Source organism: Erythrolamprus reginae, chromosome 4, assembly GCF_031021105.1.
Source record: "Erythrolamprus reginae isolate rEryReg1 chromosome 4, rEryReg1.hap1, whole genome shotgun sequence".
NCBI lineage: Eukaryota > Metazoa > Chordata > Lepidosauria > Squamata > Dipsadidae > Erythrolamprus > Erythrolamprus reginae.
In genome coordinates, this window is record NC_091953.1 from 86,676,250 (window position 1) to 86,699,056 (window position 22,807).

At 38.7% G+C, this 22,807-nt stretch overlaps 1 protein-coding gene across 1 annotated transcript in view; it reads right to left on the reverse strand.

Moving 5' to 3' along the window:
* Nucleotides 1-6,331: 6,331 nt before the first annotated feature.
* The window catches only part of TBL1X (transducin beta like 1 X-linked), a 191,098-nt gene continuing 174,622 nt past the window's right edge, over nt 6,332-22,807 (reverse strand). Inside the window, 9 exon segments of the mRNA XM_070750848.1 lie at nt 6,332-9,041; nt 14,412-14,441; nt 14,443-14,484; nt 14,487-14,516; nt 17,588-17,753; nt 18,351-18,478; nt 18,694-18,768; nt 21,502-21,623; nt 22,740-22,800. Coding sequence (XP_070606949.1) covers nt 9,015-9,041; nt 14,412-14,441; nt 14,443-14,484; nt 14,487-14,516; nt 17,588-17,753; nt 18,351-18,478; nt 18,694-18,768; nt 21,502-21,623; nt 22,740-22,800 — 681 coding nt within the window. The 3' untranslated portion in view covers nt 6,332-9,014.

Below are 22,807 nucleotides of genomic sequence, written 5' to 3' on the forward strand. Positions count from 1 at the left end.
TTTCCTCACTCTTTTGTTAATTCCTGTTTCTTTGAAGATGAGGAGCTTTTTCACACACACAAACACCCATACACACACACAGACATGTTTGTCTTTGGGTTGCACTCACCCGTTCTGGTGTTTTGGGAAATGTACAACATTAACACTTGATTTAAAATGGAAGCAATGAACACTCACACTTCGGAATGAGTTTGTCAGAAGTGAGGGTAGGGGGCCACCCCTGCCCTCCATCTATACACATTTAACAAGAATTGGAAGGAACCTTGGAGAGTCCACAAAGTCTGGGGGGAGTGGGGAAAAAGACTTGGGGTCTAATGATTCTCACAAAAGATGGGTGGGTGGGAGAGAGAGATAGGTAGGATTCTATTAGCAAACGACAGAAGTGAAGGCTGGTTGCTGTCTGGGGCCCCTTTATGACCTGCTTGTCATGATTATCTGTGGAATTTTTACAATGCCTCGAGGCAGATGCGAAAGGAACATTGGCTGGGGGAACACACTGCTACATGCTCCTCTCTAAAACTCCCTTTGCATTTCTCTCTCTCTTTTTCTTCAGGGTCCCTTCCAACACTCTTCCCCCCCCCCAATTTGTGGACTGTCCACATGGACAGAGGAGGGGGTGAAAAGGGCATGGGATTGTCTAGATGCACACAGCATGAACAGACCTCTCTCTCTCTGCAAACAGGGAGGGATCATTAGCCCTTCAACTCTTTCCCACATGCACACACACTTTGTGGACTTTCCACATGGACAGAGGAGGGGGTGAAAAGGGCATGGGATCGTCTAGATGCCCACAGCATGAACGGACCTCTCTCTCTCTCTGCAAACAGGGAGAGATCATTAGCTGAGAAGGGGGTCAGACTAGATGGTCACTGAGGTCCCTTCCCTCTCTATCATTCTGTAAGTCTCCTGAATGAGAAGGAGGGTCAAACTAGATGGCCAGTGAGGTCCCTTTCCTCTCTATCATTCTGTAAGTCTCCTGAATGACAAGGTGGGTCATGTCAGACTAGATGGCCACTGAGTTCCCTTTCCTCTCTATCATTCTGTAAGTCTCCTGAATGAGAAAGTGGGTCAGACTAGATGGCCACCAAGGTCCCTTCCCTCTCTATCATTCTGTAAGTCTCCTGAATGAGAAGAGGGGTCAGACTAGATGGCCACTGAGTTCCCTTTCCTCTCTATCATTCTATAAGTCTCCTGAATGAGAAGAGGGGTCAGACTAGATGGCCACCAAGGTCCCTTCCCTCTCTATCATTCTGTAAGTCTCCTGAATGAGAAGAGGGGTCAGACTAGATGGCCACTGAGTTCCCTTTCCTCTCTATCATTCTGTAAGTCTCCTGAATGAGAAGGTGGGTCAGGTCAGACTAGATGGCCACCAAGGTCCCTTCCCTCTCTATCATTCTGTAAGTCTCCTGAATGAGAAAGTGGGTCAGACTAGATGGCCGAGGTCCCTTCCCTCTCTATCATTCTGTAAGTCTCCTGAATGAGAAGGGGGGTCCAACTAGATTGCCACTGAGTTCTCTTTCCTCCCTATCATTCTGTAAGTCTCCTGAATGAGAAGGTTGGTCAGGTCAGACTAGATGGCCACCAAGGTCCCTTCCCTCTCTATCATTCTGTAAGTCTCCTGAATGAGAAGGGGGTCAGACTAGATGGCCACCGAGGTCCCTTCCATCTCTATCATTCAATGTGTGTGTTTGTGTATGAAAGAGCAAACTGTCCTATTCTTTCCTTCCAAAAGTAGCATTTTCTAACAACTGTTCTGATTGAATGGTGGTGAAGTGTCCCATGTGGCCAAAAGGCTGTGGCTGAATTTGGATTTTTGTGGCCAAAGGGCTGGGGCCAAGAGCTAGGGGCCTTTGGGCGAGGGAGTGAAGGCAGCGGCCGATCAGCTGCTCCAACTGGCGGAGGCAAAAGTCCAATTCCCGTTCTTTCCTTAACAAGCAGAGATGTGATTGTGCTAGAAGAAGGGTAGGGAATGATGGCCTTTTTATGACTTGTGGACTTCAACTCCCAGAATTTCTGCCAGCTATGCTCAGTAATTCTGGAAGTAAAAGTCGAGTCATAAAGGGGCCATCATTCCCCACCCATGCTAGAAGTCCCATCACTTGTTTGACATACTATGGTAGAACAAACAATTCATCTGATCTTTTGCAGAAAGAAAAGGATGGTAGTGTCTCATATTAAGTGTTGATGGTTATACACCAACAGAGCAATGTACCATAACAATTATAGATCTAATTTGGGGCCAAAATGATCTGATATACTAGAAATATAACAAAAAGGCAGAATCTTGTCTGAGGAGACATACATGTAACATGTAAGCTATATTCCCCTTCATGTATCAAGTATTTTGCTAATTATACTCTTATTGAAAATTTGTTATTAATGTTTATATCCCTGTATATGTCCAAAGCACTAGGAATCTATTTTGTCATGTCTCCCCAGGATAGTATCCAACTGTTTTTTTATCTTATTGCAGAGATCAATTAAGAATATGGTTATGGAGACAGGAGACAGCTAGTTTGGGGTAGTGGTTAAGGCATCAATCTAGAAACTGGCAGACTATGAGTTTTGGTCTTATGTTAGGTTCAACACCAGCTGGGTGACCTTGGGGCAGTTACTTTCTCTCAGCCTTAGAAAGGAGGCAATGGCAAATCACTTCTGAAAAACCTTGCCAAGAAGGGTTTTTTTGGGCATTTCTCTGAGCAGTCTTTAAGAATCTGACATGATTGGAAGAAATGGAGGCAGGAGTCTGGCTTGTAGATGGTGGGGCTAGCTAGGTAAAGAAATCTTGAGAAAGAACTGTTTGGCCCATCAGCTATTTGACAACCAACCAAAAAATGAAAGATGTAACATTTAAATAACAAGAGAAACCAAAAGGTGCCTAGATGTTTCATACAATGAAAACCAATGATCAACCGTATTCTAGGCTTGACATGGGCATAGTATCTGATTGATGAAACCATTAAAGTTGTAACCTTTTGATTCCAATTTTGTTATGTTAAATCTGATCATGCATGTAATATTATATAATTAATTATATAATAAATGAACAAAGCAACAACAGAATTTTATAAATTAATTATGAATTACCACAATTAAAGGAGTAAAGTTTAATATAGCAACCTTTCCTGACGTTATGGTACTTTCAACATCTTGGAATAATCTTGAAAAAGTCCAAATCTTAAGAAAGTTACTATCAGACTGGCAAATCTGGTAGAAGAGCTGGAACCTCTAAGCAAAACAAGTACCCAAAATATTTGAAAGTTAGTTTGAAATTTATCAAGGCTAGTTTTTGGAGAATTAGGAAGCAGTGGTAGATAACAAATACACAATACACAAGAAAAAATTACAAGCATAGATATATAAAACATGTCTATATAGTTACACATCCAAACCAAGTATCAGCTGTGGATGAGGATATTGTATTCAAGACCTTTCTCTCTCTCCCCCCCCCCCAACAATCAATTGAAGTGATAGTGTAATACTGTATTTGTTTGTTAAACCAAAGCAAATTTCTATCTGTGGTATTATATCTGGATTTAAGATAACTTGTGCCACATGCATATAATTAAGACAGAATTATAATTCTTACCTTGGATAACAATGATCAGTCTGGGATCAAGAATTGAAACTTTGTTTCACTGACTTTTTGTTAGTACAGTGGCACCTCTACCTACAAAGGAACTACTTACAAACTTTTCTACATACGAACCAGGTGTTCAAGATTTTTTTTGCCTCTTCTTAAGAACCATTTTCTTACAAACCTGAGCCTCTGAAACTGTAACCAGAAAAGGTGGGGGAAAGCTTCCATGGGGCCTCTCTAGGAATCTCCTGGGAGGAAACAGGGCCAGAAAAGGTGGGGAGAAGCCTCCTTGGGGCCTCTCTAGGAATCTCCTAGGAGGAAACAGGGCCTCCACCCTCCCTGTGGTTTCTCCAGTTGCACACATTATTTGCTTTTACATTGATTCCTATGGGAAAAAGTTGCTTCTTCTTACAAACTTTTCTACCGAAGAACCTGGTCATGGAACAAATTAAGTTCGTAAGTAGAGGTACCACTGTATTTGAAAATCATTATAAAGCTACACGATATAATTATCCAATTTCTACTATAAAAGATGGGTCCAATTCAATAGTCATCAGTGGGTGTATTCAAAAAGATTGAGAAAATGTGTAGAATTCAACTTATTAGAATGGAAAAGGAAATTGGTGGTGGATCGGCCTCATGGAATATCCCCAATCAGCTGTTCTCAGAGGTGAATTTTAGCAACAGGTTCATTGGTTGTGAGCTTTTCACTTTACTTTTTTTCCAGCCTCTGAAACCTGCATTTCAGAGGCTTTTTTTCTGAAGCTCCATTTCAGAGGCTGAAAAGATTTGGAATATAAAATGCACTAGATTTTCATCCTCTTTTTTGTGGGGGAAAGGTGCGTCTTATAATCTGAAAAATACGGTATGATTGTGATAGTTTGTTTCTTTGTAATTAAGGAATACTTTCAGGCCACATTTTCACAAAAATAAAAGAAGCCTGAACTTCCACACAAACTGAAAGTCTAGTGCCTCTCATACCTGCGTAAATTATCCAACATTGGCTTTCTGATCAGCAGTTTTGGATAATGAAGGAGAAAGTTTGGGAAACACTGCTGCAATCTCATTTATTTATTGGTGCATTAAAGAGGTTCAAATAAGAAGGGAAGGAAAAATAATGCAACATTAACTTAGATGACTGAAAGTCACATTTCTAATCCCAAACAACATTGTAACTGCATTCAGTTGTTTTCCTGTCTATAGTAAGAAACTTGTATTTTTTCCACTGTGGTTTTTCCATCTATGCTAGGAGATGGAAAATGAGGCAAAACATCAAAGTTTGGGTTTTCAACTTTTCAACTCTTATTGGGACTTTATAAATTTGTATAATACAATTCTTCCTTTAAAGTTCTACAGTTTTCTCTTATAAAAGCAACAGATGTTGGTATTCCATATTTCTCTGAATTTAATGAAAGTTCTCTCTTCTTTGTTATGCTAGATAATGTTTCTAGTTCAACCAAACTCTGCATTTCAAACATAACCAATTAATTTGTTTTATACTAAATACTGTGCATAAAACATTTAAATTAAGCTATGGAGAATAGATTGTTAGGGTTTTTCTATTGAAGTTGATTGCTTATGATTCTTCCTTCAACTTTGGGGTAGAAAATATAGATGATGCACACTTTGAAAGTAATAACATTTTGCATTTCATAGAAACGCAACATTTCTTGGATAATTATTTAAAACATCCTGACTTTTCTTAAGCTTTTGCACAAACCTGAAACAGGTGGTACATCTTTAAGGAATCCACTCTTAATGTACTTTTTATAGGCTGAAAAAAAGTTGCATCTTTCTTTTTCAGCCTATAAAGTCAGTGTGCTTCAATGAATGACAGAGATACTGAAATAGCACAAAGACTGAAGCATTTTTTCAAATAATTTTCAGAGCATATTCAGGTCTGGAAACATCTCCCTTACTTTACTCATTTGAATGCATTGATTACAATTTGCTGTTCCCTGCTTTATTTTAATGAGGGATAAACCACTAACTATTCTAACTCCACAAAATGTTTCTTTTGGTTTGATGTGCATTCCTTTCTTTTTTCCATACTTCCTTGCTGAATAAGATGCTTAAAACATTATGAACACTCCAGCTAACATCTAATAAAAATAAATAAATAATGCCCAGAAACATAATCCTGCCACATACCTATGTTTTACTTCGTTTATGGGATATTATCTGTTATCTGGTGACTACAAGTACATAGCATTTGAGGACTAAAATATAAAAAAGTGCTTATATTGGCAGCTATTTCTGAGAAAATGCCAAACTAGTTTTCTTTTAATCATAACACTGCTATTAAAAATTGTAAATTCCATTAAAGAACTTTGAATAATTCAAATGTAATTTTAACTATGCAATTCTAATAAAGTAATATTTTTCCTCTTGAAAAAAAGAATGGCATGAGAACAATTTTAATTGCTTTGATAACATAGCACAAGCATAGGATCTGACAACTTCTATAGAATTTAGGTATCTAGATTTAAAATAATAAATCTATTCTGTATGTTTCTAGTCTCCAATTCTGAAAAGATGAGCAGGTTGATAGTGCCTCATGTCAGAAGTATATAAGTAATGTATATTGTACTTAAAGGTTTTTAGTGATTAAAACAAACATTTTTTCCAATCTAGCACAAACAAATTATACAATTTTGCAGCATGAGACCTTAGTAATATAAAAGTCTTAAGAATTGAAGACAAAAAGAAAATACTGATAGAGTACAAGGAATAACTCACACAAAATTGTTCTAATATCAAAATATAGCAATTTATTCAAGACACTGAATATGATCTCTTGATTTTCTTCTTGGAACAAATGAATTACAACACACAAGGTGATTTGTTGAAAGAAAGTGTGGTTTTAGGTGTGTATATGTGTGTGTGTGCGTGTAAGAGGGGATGGATATAAAGATAAAATGGGCAAGGGAAGGTGTTTCAACAGAATCTATGAAATGCTGAAATGAGAACCAAGCCTAGCTTCAAGTCTGACACAGACAATAAAACTTCAGAAGCCAGAATTTAGACTATCAGTGAATGGCTAAAAATATAATTTGGAAAGGAAAGAAAGAAGGAAGGAAGGGAAGAAAAAAAAGGGAAACAGGATATAAAAATGCAAAAAAAAAGTGCACATCGCCTAGGGCAAAGATTACGGTACATAGTTTTGTTTTAAAATAAAAATGCAATCTCTTATATTAAGAAAAAATCTTTGTGGAATCCTAGGAATATTAGCATTTTGATTCCCCATACAGGAAGCCTGTTACCATATTAAAGATGTAGTATCCTATTAGTTCACATGTATCTCAATTAAGTCTAAATTCAAATAGAATGTCCAGAAACGTATTCCAGAATTGATTATGGAATAATATTTTATCATTTTAATATTACAATAAAGGTAGTCCTCTACTTACAACCATTCATTTAGTAATCATTCAGAGTTACAACAGAACTGAAAAAAAGTAACACAACCAGTCCTTGCACTTACAACTATGATAGCATCCCCACTTTGGTAACTGGCCTGTAGGGTTGCAAAGTCTTGGGATCGTGTGATTACCATTTGCAACCTTTTCAGCTGTCTTCTGACAAGCAAAGCAAAGACAGACTGAAATGTTTCACTTAACTGTGGCAAAATATGGTATATTATTGGGTCAACCTACTTAACAACTGTCATGCTTCACAATGGAAATTCTATTCCTGATAGTAATTTGAGGACTATCTGTAGTTTATTTGTTTATTATATTTATATGCCTCACTTCCTAGTTATTGTTGATTTGAAGCCAGATTTAAAGTATTGTCTTAAACAGTAATATTATGCATGTCTACTTTGAAGTGAATTTCTTTTGAGTTTAATGAACTCAAGCCTAATATCTTGGGGTGAAATACTATTTAAAAAATAAAAATGATGAAATCTGTTCTATCTATCAAGCATCTCTACATAATTTGTAAATAGTATTTCATATAGAGTGAAATGTTAAGATTAATTCTTTCATAACTTCAAGTATAAGTCAAAGCTTTATTTGAAAGCAGAATTATGATACACTAATAGTAATATTTTTCCTTTAAAAAGTCATGACTTTTAAGAAAAAAATTAATTCAAAATAAGTTTTGAAGTTTATTATTCTGAAATTATGTTTTAATATTCTATCAAATTGTAACATCTGATAATGAATTTATGCCATGGAATATTTTACTACTTGCATGATTAATTTAAAGAACCTTTTTAAAAGAAGTAGAGGCAAGCTGCCTTTCATGAAGATTAAAAAGATACTGCATCTTTAAACAGAGATTCGTGTGAATTGTTCTTTTAAATGATGGAACACAATCCAATCCACATATGTTAGATATTTTAAATTTCTAAAATTGTGTTTTAACATAAAAATACTACCATCTTTATTTCTTTTTCCAAAAATACACGGGGCTCTTTCTTTTTTAAAAAAGTAATCTTTCTTCTGTAAAAAGCTTTTCCAGCACCTAAAGCACTTAATACACAATTTTTTGAAAGTGCCCTTCAGATTTCAAGATCTGAAGCATGGAAACATTAAAGAAGTCGCAGAATCAGAGTATAAAGAAAAGAGAAAAGCTGGGGGGAGGGTTGAAGAGAAGAAATAGAAAACAGAAGTAGTCACTAATGATGCCCATTTGCCTTTTGCATTAACTAGGCACAAATGGAAAGGACAAAGCAAAAAGTTGGTGAAGAGAAGAAAGAAAATAAAGAAATAGAGAAAGAATGAAAAGAAAGAAAGAAAGAAAAAAAAAGAAAGAAAGAAAGAAAGAAAGAAAGAAAAAGACATTCAGTTTGAATCTATGCCTATTATTGTCAAGGCTGTCATATTCCAGCTGATAAGAAAAAAAATCACTGAACAAATAACAGTAGTCTAGAAAATACAAAGTGTTGGGATTACAAATTTGAGCGTATCATCAATAGAAACTGTTTTTGAACGTCCTTTGGGAGAGCAATTGTAGTGTCCAAACTAGAAAGAAAAACAATGCAATACCACATAGAGGAGATTTTTTTCCCATTTTGGTTTTTCAAAGCATTTTGCTTCATAGATTTTGTTGTCCTTTTCATTGTTATTGTTTTTGGCACAGCTTTTTTTCTTCTTTTTAGGAGCTGTCAAATGAGGTCTCAGACATCTGACCCCAGCAAACAGCAGGTTTAGCTGTTGATGGCCACCTTCTTGCTTGCCTCCAAAGGCTGTAAGTTCATAGTGGAAAAATCCCCCTCCCTAAGTGATTCTGTTTTAAAACCTTGATGAAGGTTGGTAGACAAAGCATTGCAAGCTCCTTTTGCCTGGGAGAAATGCATTATTTCTTTAGTTCTGCTTCTGTTTATTTCTCCCAGTTTTTGCTATTCCAGAGGTGTTTAAAGTACATTTGAAGAGTGCTTCTACCTTCACATTCAATGCTGGTCCATTTCCGTTTTCTTCTAAAATATTTATTTTCGCAGATCTAATACGCACACCTGGAACACAGAAAAATTGGGCACCAAATAAACTCTTAATAACTTTTGATAATTCAATTATATACAATCAGTGGTGGGCTCCAAATGTTTAATAACAGGTTATCTGCCCTAATGACTGGCTGGGAGGGGCGTGTGACTGAGTGGCCACTGAGTGGCCACGGCCAACTCTACGTCACTTGTGTGTGTGGTACCGGTATGGGGCAGGATCTCCAGTGGACGAGGAAGGAGGAAAGAAAGATCCAACATGGTGTGGTTTTGTGTGTGTGCGTGTGTGTATATGCGTGTGAGGGGAAAAGACTGCATTAAGCTACATTGGGAAAGCTGGCTACAAGCAGTCCCCTCATCCCAGAAGCAGCAACCTTGCTCTCTCCCTTCTCTGCTAGCCCCTTCTTTATTCAGCAGTGGAGATGGAGAGGGAGAAGGGGGCAGCGGTGACCGCTAGTATTGAGGGGAGAGCACCACACTTGTAAGAGCTTTTATTAAGACTTACAAAGTGGCGCTCAAGGCGGCAAGATGCGCGTATCATGCCGCCTTGATTGCATCAGCGGAATCCCGCCCGGCCGCTCTGTTAGGGTGACCCGCTCCCTTCTTAATCAGAGGGGAGTTAGGGAGCCCTTACAGAGTAGTGCCGAGGATTTTAACACGTTTTTCGCTGATAAAATCGCTCAGATCCGGGCGGGCCTCGACTCCAATTGGAAAACAGAGTCGGCTGACAACGAGTCAGTTGAGGTGACTGGGACACGTACTTGTCCATCTGTCTGGGAAGAGTTTGATCTGGTGACACCTGATGAAGTGGACAAGGCCATTGGAGCGGTGAGTTCCGCCACCTGTTTACTGGATCCGTGTCCCTCCTGGCTGGTTTCGGCCAGCAGGGAGGTGACACGGAGCTGGGTCCAGGAGATTATCAATGCTTCCTTGGTGAGGGGATCCTTCCCATCATCCTATAAAGAGGCGCTCGTGCGCCCCCTCCTCAAGAAGCCTTCCCTGGACCCAGCCGTACTTAATAACTACCGGCCAGTCTCCAACCTTCCCTTTATGGGGAAGGTTGTCGAGAAGGTGGTGGCACTCCAGCTCCAGCGATCCTTGGAAGAAGCTGATTATCTAGGTCCCCAGCAGTCGGGTTTCATGCCCGGTTACAGCACGGAAACTGCTTTGGTCGCGTTGATGGATGATCTCTGGCGGGCCCGGGACGGGTTTATCCTCTGTCCTGGTGCTTCTTGACCTCTCAGCGGCTTTCGATACCATCGACCATGGTATCCTTCTGCACCGGCTGGAGGGGTTGGGGGTGGGAGGCACTGTTCTCCAGTGGTTCTCCTCCTACCTCTCCGGTCGGTCGCAGTCGGTGTTAGTGGGGGGTCAGAGGTCGACTCCGAGGTCTCTCCCTTGTGGGGTGCCTCAGGGGTCGGTCCTCTCCCCCCTGCTATTTAATATCTACATGAAACCGCTGGGTGAGATCATCCAAGGGCATGAGGTGAGGTATCATCAGTACGTTGATGATACCCAGCTCTACATCTCCACCCCATGTCCAGTCAACGAAGCAGTGGAAGTGATGTGCCGGTGTCTGGAGGCTGTTGGGGCCTGGATGGGTGTCAACAGACTCAAACTCAACCCGGATAAGACGGAGTGGCTGTGGGTTTTGCCTCCCAAGGACAATTCCATCTGTCCTTCCATTACCCTGGGGGGGGAACTATTGACCCCCTCGGAGAGGGTCCGCAACTTGGGCGTCCTCCTCGATCCACAGCTCACATTAGAGAACCATCTTTCAGCTGTGGCGAGGGGGGCGTTTGCCCAGGTTCGCCTGGTGCACCAGTTGCGGCCCTATCTGGACCGGGACTCACTGCTCACAGTCACTCATGCCCTCATCACCTCGAGGTTCGACTACTGTAATGCTCTCTACATGGGGCTACCTTTGAAAAGTGTTCGGAAACTTCAGATTGTGCAGAATGCAGCTGCGAGAGCAGTCATGGGCCTACCTAGGTATGCCCATGTTTCACCAACACTCCGCAGTCTGCATTGGTTGCCGATCAACTTCCGGTCACAATTCAAAGTGTTGGTTATGACCTTTAAAGCCCTTCATGCCACTGGACCAGAATATCTCCGAGACCGCCTGCTGCCGCACGAATCCCAGCGACCGATTAGGTCCCACAGAGTGGGCCTTCTCCGGGTCCCGTCAACTAAATAATGTCAGTTGGCGGGCCCCAGGGGAAGAGCCTTCTCTGTGGCGGCCCCGGCCCTCTGGAACCAACTCCCCCCGGAGATTAGAACTGCCCCTACTCTCCTTGCCTTTCGTAAGCTCCTTAAGACCCACCTGTGTCGTCAGGCATGGGGGAACTAAGACATCTCCCCCGGGCATATACAATTTATAAATGGTATGTGTGTATGTATGTGTGTTTAGAAAATGGGGTTTTTTAAATGTTTTTAGTAGAAATTTAGATTTGTTGTAAATTGTTTTTCACTTTGTTGTGAGCCGCCCCGAGTCTGCGGAGAGGGGCGGCATACAAATCTAAATAAACATAAACATAAACACACAGAAATGGGAGCACATAGAAATGCCACCCTCTTCTCCCCCTCTGTTGCTCGATGATCCTGTGTGAAGAATGGGGCTAGTAGAGAGAGGAAGAGTGCGAGGTTGCTGTTTTGGGGATGAGGGGACCTGGGACACATGTGGGTCCAGCTTCACTAGGCTTCTCTTCTTGCAGCCAGTTTTCAGTCTGATTTTGTGTGTGTGGGGGGGGGCAATTTTGACCAGAAAAACAGCCAGAAAATGGCCCAAAATTAGCTTGAAAACTGCCTGTTTTTTGGAATTTTTAAGCCATTTTCAAACATTTTAAGGTTCATTTTGGCTGGAAAAATGGTCTAAAAACAGGCCAAAGATCAGCCTGATTTGTGGGGTATTTTGGGCCATTTCAGGCCTTTTTCTGGACTGTTTTCATGCTAATTTTGACCTTACAAGATGGCCTGAAAATGTCCCCCAAAAGGGACTGTTTTTTGGGACATTTTCAGGCCAGTTTTTGGGTCATTTTCAGGCTGGTTTTTGGTCCTGAAAGCTGCCTGAAAATTGGGTGAAATCAGCCAGTGGTCCAATTTACCAGTTCTCCAAACCATGCAAAATCCGAACTACCGATTCAGGTGAACTGGTCCGAATAATCAGAAGCCCACCTCTGTATACAATTCCATCAGGAAAATAAACAAGAACACACTTGTATTTTCATAAAATGTTCACACTCAATTTTAAATCCTGAGTATTACAAAGACTCAGATGAAAGAAAGGGTAAGAATAAAGATTGCCTAAAATCAAATCCTTACTCAGATTTTTCAAGTGTGCAGAAACATACAGTGAAAGCAAACATAGCTTTATTTTACCCTGGCCATTATGGTAATTCTTTACATGATTGGTACCTTAACAACTGTTCAAAATTGAGATGGCCCTGGAACAGTGCTTTATGGTCTGTTCATCACAGAATACTACTTATCCCAGATTGCCAATCATCCCACAGTTATGTGCTTGCCATTTGCAATCTTCCCTGCCAGCTTCCCTAAAAAAATTATTTCCACTTGAATATTAGCAGGGAGAATTTTCACCAAAAGAAGTAAGAGATTCATGCATGGCCTACACTGGGCTTTCCAAGCCTTGCTCAGAGCCATGAGGCACCCACAACTTACTTTAGTGCTGCCTCCCTGCTCTGGCACTGAAAATCTTTCCCGTTAAAAGCAAATCATACTAGACCTCTAACATTTAACTGATTAGCAACAATAGGAAGTTGTGGAATAAGTTTCCAAAGGAGCCTCATCCCCCAGCAAAGAAAAAGTTTGGGGTGGGTTGCTTTTTCCAAAAGTCAGGAACTGATGTTACACATGCTCTAGCCTGGACAACAGAGAATGCATGGCACAACAGGAAGGAACCCAAAAAAATAGTAAGGAAGTATGCTCCCTCTCACTTCCTTTTCTCTCCTCCTTCCTCACTCTTACTTTCTATTGACAAATACTTTCTAGCCACACACTTCTTGAAAAGAAAAAAAAACCTATCTGGCCAAAAGAACCAATTTCCCCAGCCAGCTGCTCTTGAGAGTAAAGTTTAATGCAAACTTTTCGAAAAGTCTACACAGCCAGGAGACCTACCTCAAGGATTTATGTATTTATTTATTTGTTTGTTTATTTATTTGATTTCTATGCCGCCCTTCTTGAGATGACTTAGGGCGGCATACAACATTATAAATGCAACAATATATATATAAAGAAATAGAAATTACTTTAAAAAGAATTATACAAAATTACTAAAAATGTTAGAAAACCCCATATAAACATTCATCCAATTCAATCATTCATAATATCAGCCAGAGACAATCTCGACACTCATGGCTCCCATGCCCGCCGGCAGAAGTGGGTCTTCAAGCTTTACGAAAGACCAGGAGGGAGGAGGCAGTACGTATCTCCGGAGGGAGTTTGTTCCAGAGGGTTGGGGCTGCCACAGAGAAGGCTTTTCCCCTAGGCCCCGCCAGTCAACATTGTCTGGCCAATAGGACTTGGAGAAAGCTGACTCTGTGGAACCTAACCGGTGACTGGGATGCATGAGGCAGAAGCCTCAAGCCTCTCTCCTTGTCTTTTCAAGGCAAAGAACTCTTGACCATCTATTAATTATTGGGGGCACCTGTTCCACATTTAACTATTTTATTTAGGCCAAGATTTGTGGTTTCTTGTGTCCTCAGCCTCAGAACTAGTTTTTATTATACCCCCAACCAGTGTTCCCTCTAATTTTTTTGGGGGGTGGGCGGAAAAGTATAGTGTCTGAGCGGCAGTCCCTTGGGGGACTGGGCGGCACAGAAATAATAAATAAATAAACAAATAAACAAACAAACAAACAAATAAAAAACCCATCCTGTTTTGCCTCAGATAATTTCAAAATAAAATACTGTACTGTGTGTCTATAACAGTGAGCTCATAATAGGGCAACTCTATCAATATCAAAATGCCACTTAAATAGTTGAGCTAGTTTCAAACTAGATTTTGATTTTCTTTCTCTCTTCCTTACTCCCATTCTTTTTCTTTCTCTTTTCCTTCCTCTCCTTTTTCTATCTGTTTCTCTCTCTTCCTCACTTCCTCTCTCTCTCCTTCCCTCTCACTCTTTCCCTCTCGGCTTCTGGGCAGGTTTGGAAAACTCTGAGTTGATGATGATTTTTAAGTGAGCGATTGCTCACTGCTCAGCTTAGAGGGAACTATGCCCCCAACGTATCTGAATAAATCTGTCTGAATTGTGTCTTTTAGCAGAGAGATCCCTAGTGCCTCACAAGAAGAAATACTGGCAGTGTTGAAATGCACTCGTTTATGGATAACTAAAAAACAAAATAAAACCCAAAATCAAAGAAACCATACCGATCCATCTGAAGCACTGGCTCCAACTTTCATCTCCTCTAGCATTCCAGCAGACTTCAAATATTCCACCGGTCTGCCTCTGTAGCTATGTACTAGATTCCCATTCTATGAATAAACAGAACACTATCATTCAAGGGACAAATCTATACATTTTATTTGTAATTTTAATACTGATATAATAACACATACATTTCTATAAATAATACTTGCATTAGTTTTGCCTACAGCTTATGGGGTAATAACTTGATCATTTGCATTTGCATATCCATGTTCCAAATATGTTTATGTCATTAATCTTTTGAAGAAGATTGGACTATTTTTTTCCCTTTTGTGTAAAGATAGATTTAAAAAACGAATTAAAACAGTTCAGCCTCCTCCTTGTTGCTCGTCACCTTCTTACTGTTTTCTCCCATTAATGGGCCAATTGTTTCCTTGATTTTTTTCTAATTATTTACATACTGGAAAAAAAATTGTTCATTTTTTACATTTTTTTAACTTGCAAGCCTTAGTTTGTTTTGAGCCTTAACTTTCCTGCTTTCATCTTTGCAAGCTTAGATATTCTGTCTAAATTTTGTGCCCCTCCTTTCACTTTTTATATTTGTCCTTTTTGTCTTTCAGTTTATGAGAGAGTTTTTATGCAGCTATACTGGTTTCTTTTGAGAGCTGTTACTTTTTTCTTCACTGGAATTGTGCTAGAATGGGCTTTTATAATCTTACTTTTCAAAATTCCCCAAGCTTCTTGGGTTGTTTTCCCGTTGAGGATTCTCATTCACTGAATCATTCCCAAGCTCTAAGTTTATTGAAATCAGCTCTCTTAAAGTCCAAGACTCAAATTTGACTTTGTTCCATTGCTTGTGCTTGTATAATGTTGAATTCCAATATTGCATGATCATCCCCCCCCCCCTCGCAAGATTCCTATAACTTTAAAACATTAGTCTAATATGACTGACCTCTTAGTTCTTTTCCCTACTTTTTGGGAGACAAAGTTGTCTGCTAGGTTTGTCAGGAAGCTATTTGATTTTCTACTTGGCGCAAAGTTTGTTTCTCAGTTTATGTTGGGATAATTTAAGTTCCCTATTACTATTGTGATGTTTTTCCTACATAACCTTACTACATAACTATATTCCTACATAACTGACTACAAAAGTCATCTATTTCTTCTATTTAGTTGGGTGGCCTTTGGTACACATTTATGGCAATGCCACCCCCCACCCCCACCCACTCCCGTCTTGGATTCAAGACAGTTTTCATCATTATCTTGATAACACAGATATTTGTTAACTATTAACAATTTACTATTTACTATACAAAGTACTTGGCCTTTAACTAGGGTACGTATTGGGTGAGTAACAAGTAAGGCGTCTACATAAAACTGAAAACTGAATTTAAAAAATAACTAGGAATGAAACTGCTCTTAAAATGTAAATTGTCTCTAATTTATAAAAAAAATGTGATGTTATAGCAAGAGATCCAAAGTACAACTGATAACGGTTTCAATCAGTATAAAAATGTTGATACTTGCCAAAAATTTAGCAACATTGGGAAAGTCACTCCTGTAACAGTATACATTGGTATTTGGGCAATATTTCCTCAAGATTGCATTTGAGAATTTGACTGAGAATCAACATAAGAACAGACCAACAAGATTCAATTAGGTTAGTTTTAGGACTAAATTTAAAACCTAGGTATACCACGGGGAAAAACATACACATGTAACATGAACATTTAAGTGCCTCCATTAAACTTGCTTTACATTTATTTTCAGACAATCAGTCTTGCTACATGTTTCTGGACTATAAATAAGGACATTCCGATGTTACAATATAACAATAACAATAGAGTTGGAAAGAACCTTGGAGGTCTTCTAATCCAACCCCTTGTCTAGGCAGGAAACCCTACACTACTTCAGACAGATGGTTATCCAACATCTTCTTAAAAACTTGCAGTGTTGGAGCATTTACAATTTTTGGAGGCAAGCTGTTGCACTGATTAATTGTTCTAACTGTCAGGAAATTTCTTCTTAGTTCCAAGTTGTTTCTCTCCTTGTTCAGCTTCCATCCATTGCTTCTTGTTTTACCCTCAGGTGCTTTGGAGCAGTGATTTTCAACCAGTGTGCCATGGCACACTAGTGTGCCGCAAGACATGGTCAGGTGTGCCGCGAAAAACAAAGCTCAGGTTCCAGTCTCGCAACTTTTTGCTGAGAGAGAGTGAGAGAGAGAGAGAGAGAGAGAGAGAGAAAGAGATAGAGAAAGAGTGAGAGAAAGAGTGAGAGAGAGAGAGAGAGAGAAAGAGGGAGAAAGAAAGCAAGAGAGAGATAAATGAGCAAAAAGGAGAGGGAAAAAAGAGAAATGAGAAAATGATTGAGACAGAGAATGAGAGGCAAGAGAGAGAAACAAAAGAGAGAGAGAAGTGACTCTTGATTTAAAGCACCCAAAGAATAAGAGACAAACCCCCCCCCAGCCCTCACCTGTTTTTGGAAATGGTTCAAGAGTGTGTATACACACAAACACACACAAGGGTGGGGAGGAGACAGGGATGGAAAAAGAGAGGAAAGTGTCTTAGGGTGTCATTTTGGTTGATGGTGCGCCCCAGGATTTTAAAATGTAAAAAATGTGCCGCGGCTCAAAAAAGGTTGAAAATCACTGCTTTGGAGAATAGGTTGAATCCTTCTTCTTTGTGGCAACCCCTGAGATATTTATTATACAGTCTGAATCTAATGGCAGTTGGAGTCTAAAGTACCTGGAAAATACTAGGTTATCTACTTCTAATTAAGCTATTGAAAGAACACTGATCATAACCTCTTTCAATTAATGAAAAAATAAAGCTGAGGGAAAGGACATTAAGTTTATAAGGAGTATGAATTAATCAAATTTTATACAGCTTTATTGCTGAAAATCATTTTAGAATAGGAATCTTGGTCATATATTTTACTGTTCAACATACCGTAAGTAAACTATGTCTACAGTATACTATACTGTATACACACCTAGTCCTAGACATAAAACTACTAGTGATAGGAATATTCTTTTGTTAAGTCTACTAGATTCATAGGCCTCTGCGACATTTATTTAAATATATGTATCAAAAATATTTATATTATGTAGTAAAAACAAGCTACAATTTACTAAAGAGCATGTTTAAACATATATTAATGCCAAAATATAAAATTGCCATACCTGGGTATTCCATATATGAACACATTTGTCGAAGGATCCACTTGCTAAATATTTTCCTTCAGGACTAAAAGCTACACTGTAAACAGGTTCTTGATGTTTTGTTAACGTGTGAGTGCAGATACCTCTTTCTACATCCCACAACCGAACAGTAGAATCAAATGAAGCACTGGAGCAAAGAGACAAAAAAAAATTTCATTGAGGATATTGCTCATAAAAGTGGTTAAAACATTACTATCAATGTTAAAACAATCTATTGATCTTATGCAATGTTCTCTGCCTTCGTATGCAAATATATGCTTGCTTGGGCTTATCTCCTTATTCCAATGCTGATACTGAGATTTCCCAATGTAACAAGTTCCTTGGATGACTATATCAGAGTCACAATCCCATATTAGTGCAGTAGTCATAAGAAACCATAAATAGCATGTAGGTGGGCCATGAAGCTTAATAGAGATAAATAAGCAGGCTTGGAGGAAAAGGACAAAGTGGGAAATGCATCATAGGAATTATATACAGGCTGTTGGATGTTTTTGCTCAGCACAAAAATGTAGTTCAACTTGTTCTTTTTCTGCCAGTGCTGACAACACAAGGAAACTTGTTCAAGACATGCTTCCAATATTCTATGAAGAATATCAATAACTTTGAAAACATGTAAACAGTTAAATATAACTGAGAATACAGGATGCTAAGGGACTGGGAAGAGAAGCTACGTTTCAAGTGCTTTGGTATAAAAATAGAAGACATTGCATTGTTTTGCTTTTACCTTGCCAACATAATATTGCAGTTTGGGTTGCTGGTACCTGGTCCTGTTGGACTCCATTTGATAGTATAAATCTCTTTGTTATGTGCTTGAAGGTCATGTACACAAACATCTTGCTTCATACTCCAAATCTATATAAAGAATCAATTGAATGGAGATAAATAAAATCTGCATTTAGAAATATTTTGTCCATCTACAATGCAGGTCACTATGCAAAAAACAAGCAAAAGAGACTAATAGTTTTTCTTTTCAGGTGGTTTTAAAGACATTGCAAATCCTTTGAAAACTTTTAAAACAATATTTTATAAACTTTAATTCAAGTTCTTTCAAAAACATGAGATCCTACCTTTAATGTCATATCATCTGAGCAGGATGCTAGAAGCATACCAGAAGGATCCCATTTAATTGCATTGACCTCATTCTGAAACAAAGGATTTATTTTAAAATTAGTGTAGATATTACATAAACAGTGTTGTACTTTTTACTAACAAGCAAGCTTCTTAAGCTGAATTTATTGGCACACCAAGTAAAAGTATTCAATTTTTTTAAATATGGGGGAGGCTGGCACAGGTGGGCTGAAGCAATGGGTATCTCGTTCTTCCCCCTGCTGTAGCTTCCTGACGGCTGAAGCCACCAGTGGCTGGCCCACCCCTTGCCCGTCCCTCTCAGATGAGTGGCTGCAAGACCAGAGCACGCTGGAGAATCAGAACGAGAGAGACAGACAAAGAGCAAGAGAAAAAGATGGGGAAGAGAGAGAGATTAGAGAGAGAGAGAGAGAGATGAGAGAGACGGGGGACAGAGAGATGAGAGAGAAATAACAAGAGACAGGGAGAGAGATGAGAGAAAGAGAGGTAAGAGAGAAAGAGAAGAGAGAGAGGTGTCAGAGAGAGGGGGGAGAGAGATGAGAGAAAGGTAGAAGGAGAGAGAGAAAGAAAGAGAGTGGGGAGAAAGAAGGAAAGAGATGTGAGACAGAGATAGAGGAGAGAAAGAGAGACAGAGAGGATGGGAAAGAAAGAGAAAGAATGAGACGGGGAGAGAGATGAGAGAGGGGGGAGAGAGAAAGAGGGGGAGAGAGAGATAAACAGACAAAGGGGGAGAGGGGGGAGAGAAAGAAAGAGTGGAGAAAGATGAGAGAGAAACAGATGAGAGACAAGGGGGAAGAGAGAAAGAGAGAGAGAAAGAGGTGGGGAGAAAGAGAGTGGGGGAAAGAATGCCTGAAGGTGTGCTGGATTTGCATAAGTGGTGCATGGGATTTAAAATTATGAATGTAATGGTCCCTGAGGTCCAAAATGTTGGGGACCCCTGGACCGAATGTTATTGAACCATTTTTCAAGCAAAGATTTATTAAGATATTTTGCATTGGAAGATAATGATTAATTTTGCTTTTATAAGCAGATAAACAATGCATTTCTCATTTTGCAACTTTTTACTCCTTCTGTCAAACATAAGCCTAAATTTGAGAAAATTCAATATGATGCTTGATTATTAATTAATTAATTAATTAATTAATTAGATTTGTATACCTCCCCTCTCCGAGGACTCGGGGTGGCTTATAGCATGTAATATAAACAGTAAAATACAAAGACAAATCTAATTTAATTAAAACTACAAACCTAAAATCCCAATATTTTAAAAAACAATCATATACATTCAGATCTCAACCATACATCGCATTCATTGGCCAGGGGACCAAGACCTAATTGCCCCAAGCATGGCGACATAAGTGAGTCTTAAGACTCTTTTGGAAGGCAAGGAAGGGGGGGCAGTGCAAATCTCTGGAGGGACCAGGGCCCCCACAGAGAAGGCACTTCCCCTTGGCCCCAGCAAGTGACATTGTCTGGTTGACGGGACTTGGAGAAGGCCAACTCTCAGTGACCTAATTGATCACTGAGACTCATACAGTAGAAGACGGTCCCGCAAGTAATCTGGCCCGATGCCATGTAGGGCTTTATAGGTCATTACCAATAGTTTGAATTGTGTACAGAAACTAATCGGCAACCAATGCAGTCCAGAGGGTTGGAGAAATATGGGCATGTCTAGGGAGGCCCATGACTGCTCTCGTAGCTGTATTTTGCAGTTTCCGAACACTCTTCAAAGGTAGTACCATGTAGAAAGCATTGTAATAGTCGAACCTCAAGGTGATAAGGGCATGAGTGACTGTGAGTAGAGTCCAAATAGGGCCGCAACTGATGCACCAGGCAAACCTGTGCAAACGCCCCCCCCCCCTACCACAGCCGAAATATGTGCTTATAGAGATTAAATGTCAATAAATTAACATCTCAAGGCATTATTATTACTACATCATTTTATGGGTATTTTGTCTGTTTTAAAATAAATAGCCATCAGGGGTGCATGGAAAATTAAAAACTGGATTTAGAAGTTGCCTCATATAAGAATGCAAAAGGCTGTTATATCTGCTGTTGTGCGTAGTGTAATATAGAGATACTTTATAATAATTACAATATTAATAATCCTATATATGTTTAAAAACTCAAAATTATAAATTTAATTTATATTATATTATAAATTACAATACAGAATTATAATTTTTCTAGATTTCCTATTTAATTGATAAATTATCTCACATTCTTCCAATATTACAATTAGCTACCTTTCTACAGATCTATTCATTGATTAAAAAATACGTATGGGTTTTAAATAATCTCTGGGGAAAGTATTGTATACTAATTCAGACCACTGGTTCACTACCATGAATTCTATTTAATGTTCTAATAAAAATAGCATTTTGATTTTTCTAAAGCAAAGCTATAAAAAAAAACCTGATTTCACTACATTCTTATTAACATCCATGAATTTACTGTCAAGAGTACACAACATTAAATTTAAGACTAAAATCCCTAATGTATTATCTAATTTTGAAGTATGGATACTACTTAGAAAGAAGGCAAAATAAGCTGTGGTAATAATGGAACTTTCCTTCTTGGCTTCCTGTTACTAGACAAGATCACTTTGCCAGCTAATTTGTGAATGAGGAAACTCCCAACTCAGAGTAAGATGCTTACTATTTTGCATGAACACATAAATACATATATTCTCAAAATTCAATACATGCCTGCCAGCTAAATGAATTAGATAGGAATATTGATAAAATCTGTTTTAATTGCAATGTGTTAAAATTATTGCTTAATTTTACCGTGTGGCCTTGAAAGGTTTTGACTGGACGATCACAGCCTAGTTTGCATACATGTATGCACATATCAGTGCTGCACGATGCAAAGGTAGTATTGTTCTGCCAATCTACGTCCAGGGCTGGTGCTGTGAAAGGAGGACAGAAAGAGATCATTAGGAATTTTGGCCAGGAAGCAAATTACCTTTGTGACTGTTAATTTAATTACACTTAGCATCCTAACACTATACTATTATTATGATAGCATGACCAACATTATGCTGATAACATGACCGCTATTTACAATAAAATAAAACCACTATGTACCAGACTTCGATGTTACAGCATGCAGTGGGTCTAATTTCCACCCTAATGACATTTTCATACAAATAACATACATTAAAGTGTTCGATGACAGTTTTGCTGAAAACCAGCATTTACTTCTGGTTTTCAGCAAAACCAACTGCTAGTGAACCAATGTTTCATTTAATAACTGCAGTGTTCACTTACTGACTGTGATGTTCATTGACAACCATTACAAAAATATGTAAAATGGGGTCCGTCATGTGAGTGACCCAATTTACGACTATCACAGTCATAGTTAATAAGTATCTATAAATAAAAAACCTCCAAACAAATCTAAGAACACAGCACACTTTTTCAAACCTGTAAAAAACTATCAAAATAAATTAGACGATAATGCAGTTTTTACATACATGCCAGAACAAAGCTTTTGGAACACTATCAGTCGGAACTAAAACATGTGGCCCAGGCTCTATACTGAAATAATACAAGATGAAATCTTGACATAAAACAGACTTTTACATTTTAAATTTTTGTGGCATCAAATATCCAATGCAATTTATATTAATATAAGATGAAAATTGAATAATTTATGCTATTTACATGATGATATTGTTTGATACCATTTATGTAAATTTATGTCATTAGTATCATGGTTGGACTAAATCACTAGAAAGATCTCTTATGTAACAGATAATTGAGAATAATGAATATTTCTAAGTGATTTGGTCTATCAATATTTTATGATATGGCAATATCTAAAATTTTACTCAACTTTGCTTAACAAAAAGTATTTCACTTCTGTTCTTCCTATCAGACAAATATAATCAAGCAAACTAGGATGCAATACCCTAAATCTGTTTAATAGTCACTTGTAACATTTAATCAACTATGATAGAGGGTGGTTTTTTTTGCCATTTGTTAAATATAGCAAGCATAAATAACAGTTGTACTTTAATTACCTGAGTGGAAAGGAAACTGTTGTTTAGCTTCACCTGTATGAGCATCCCAAATTATTGTTGTCTAGGTA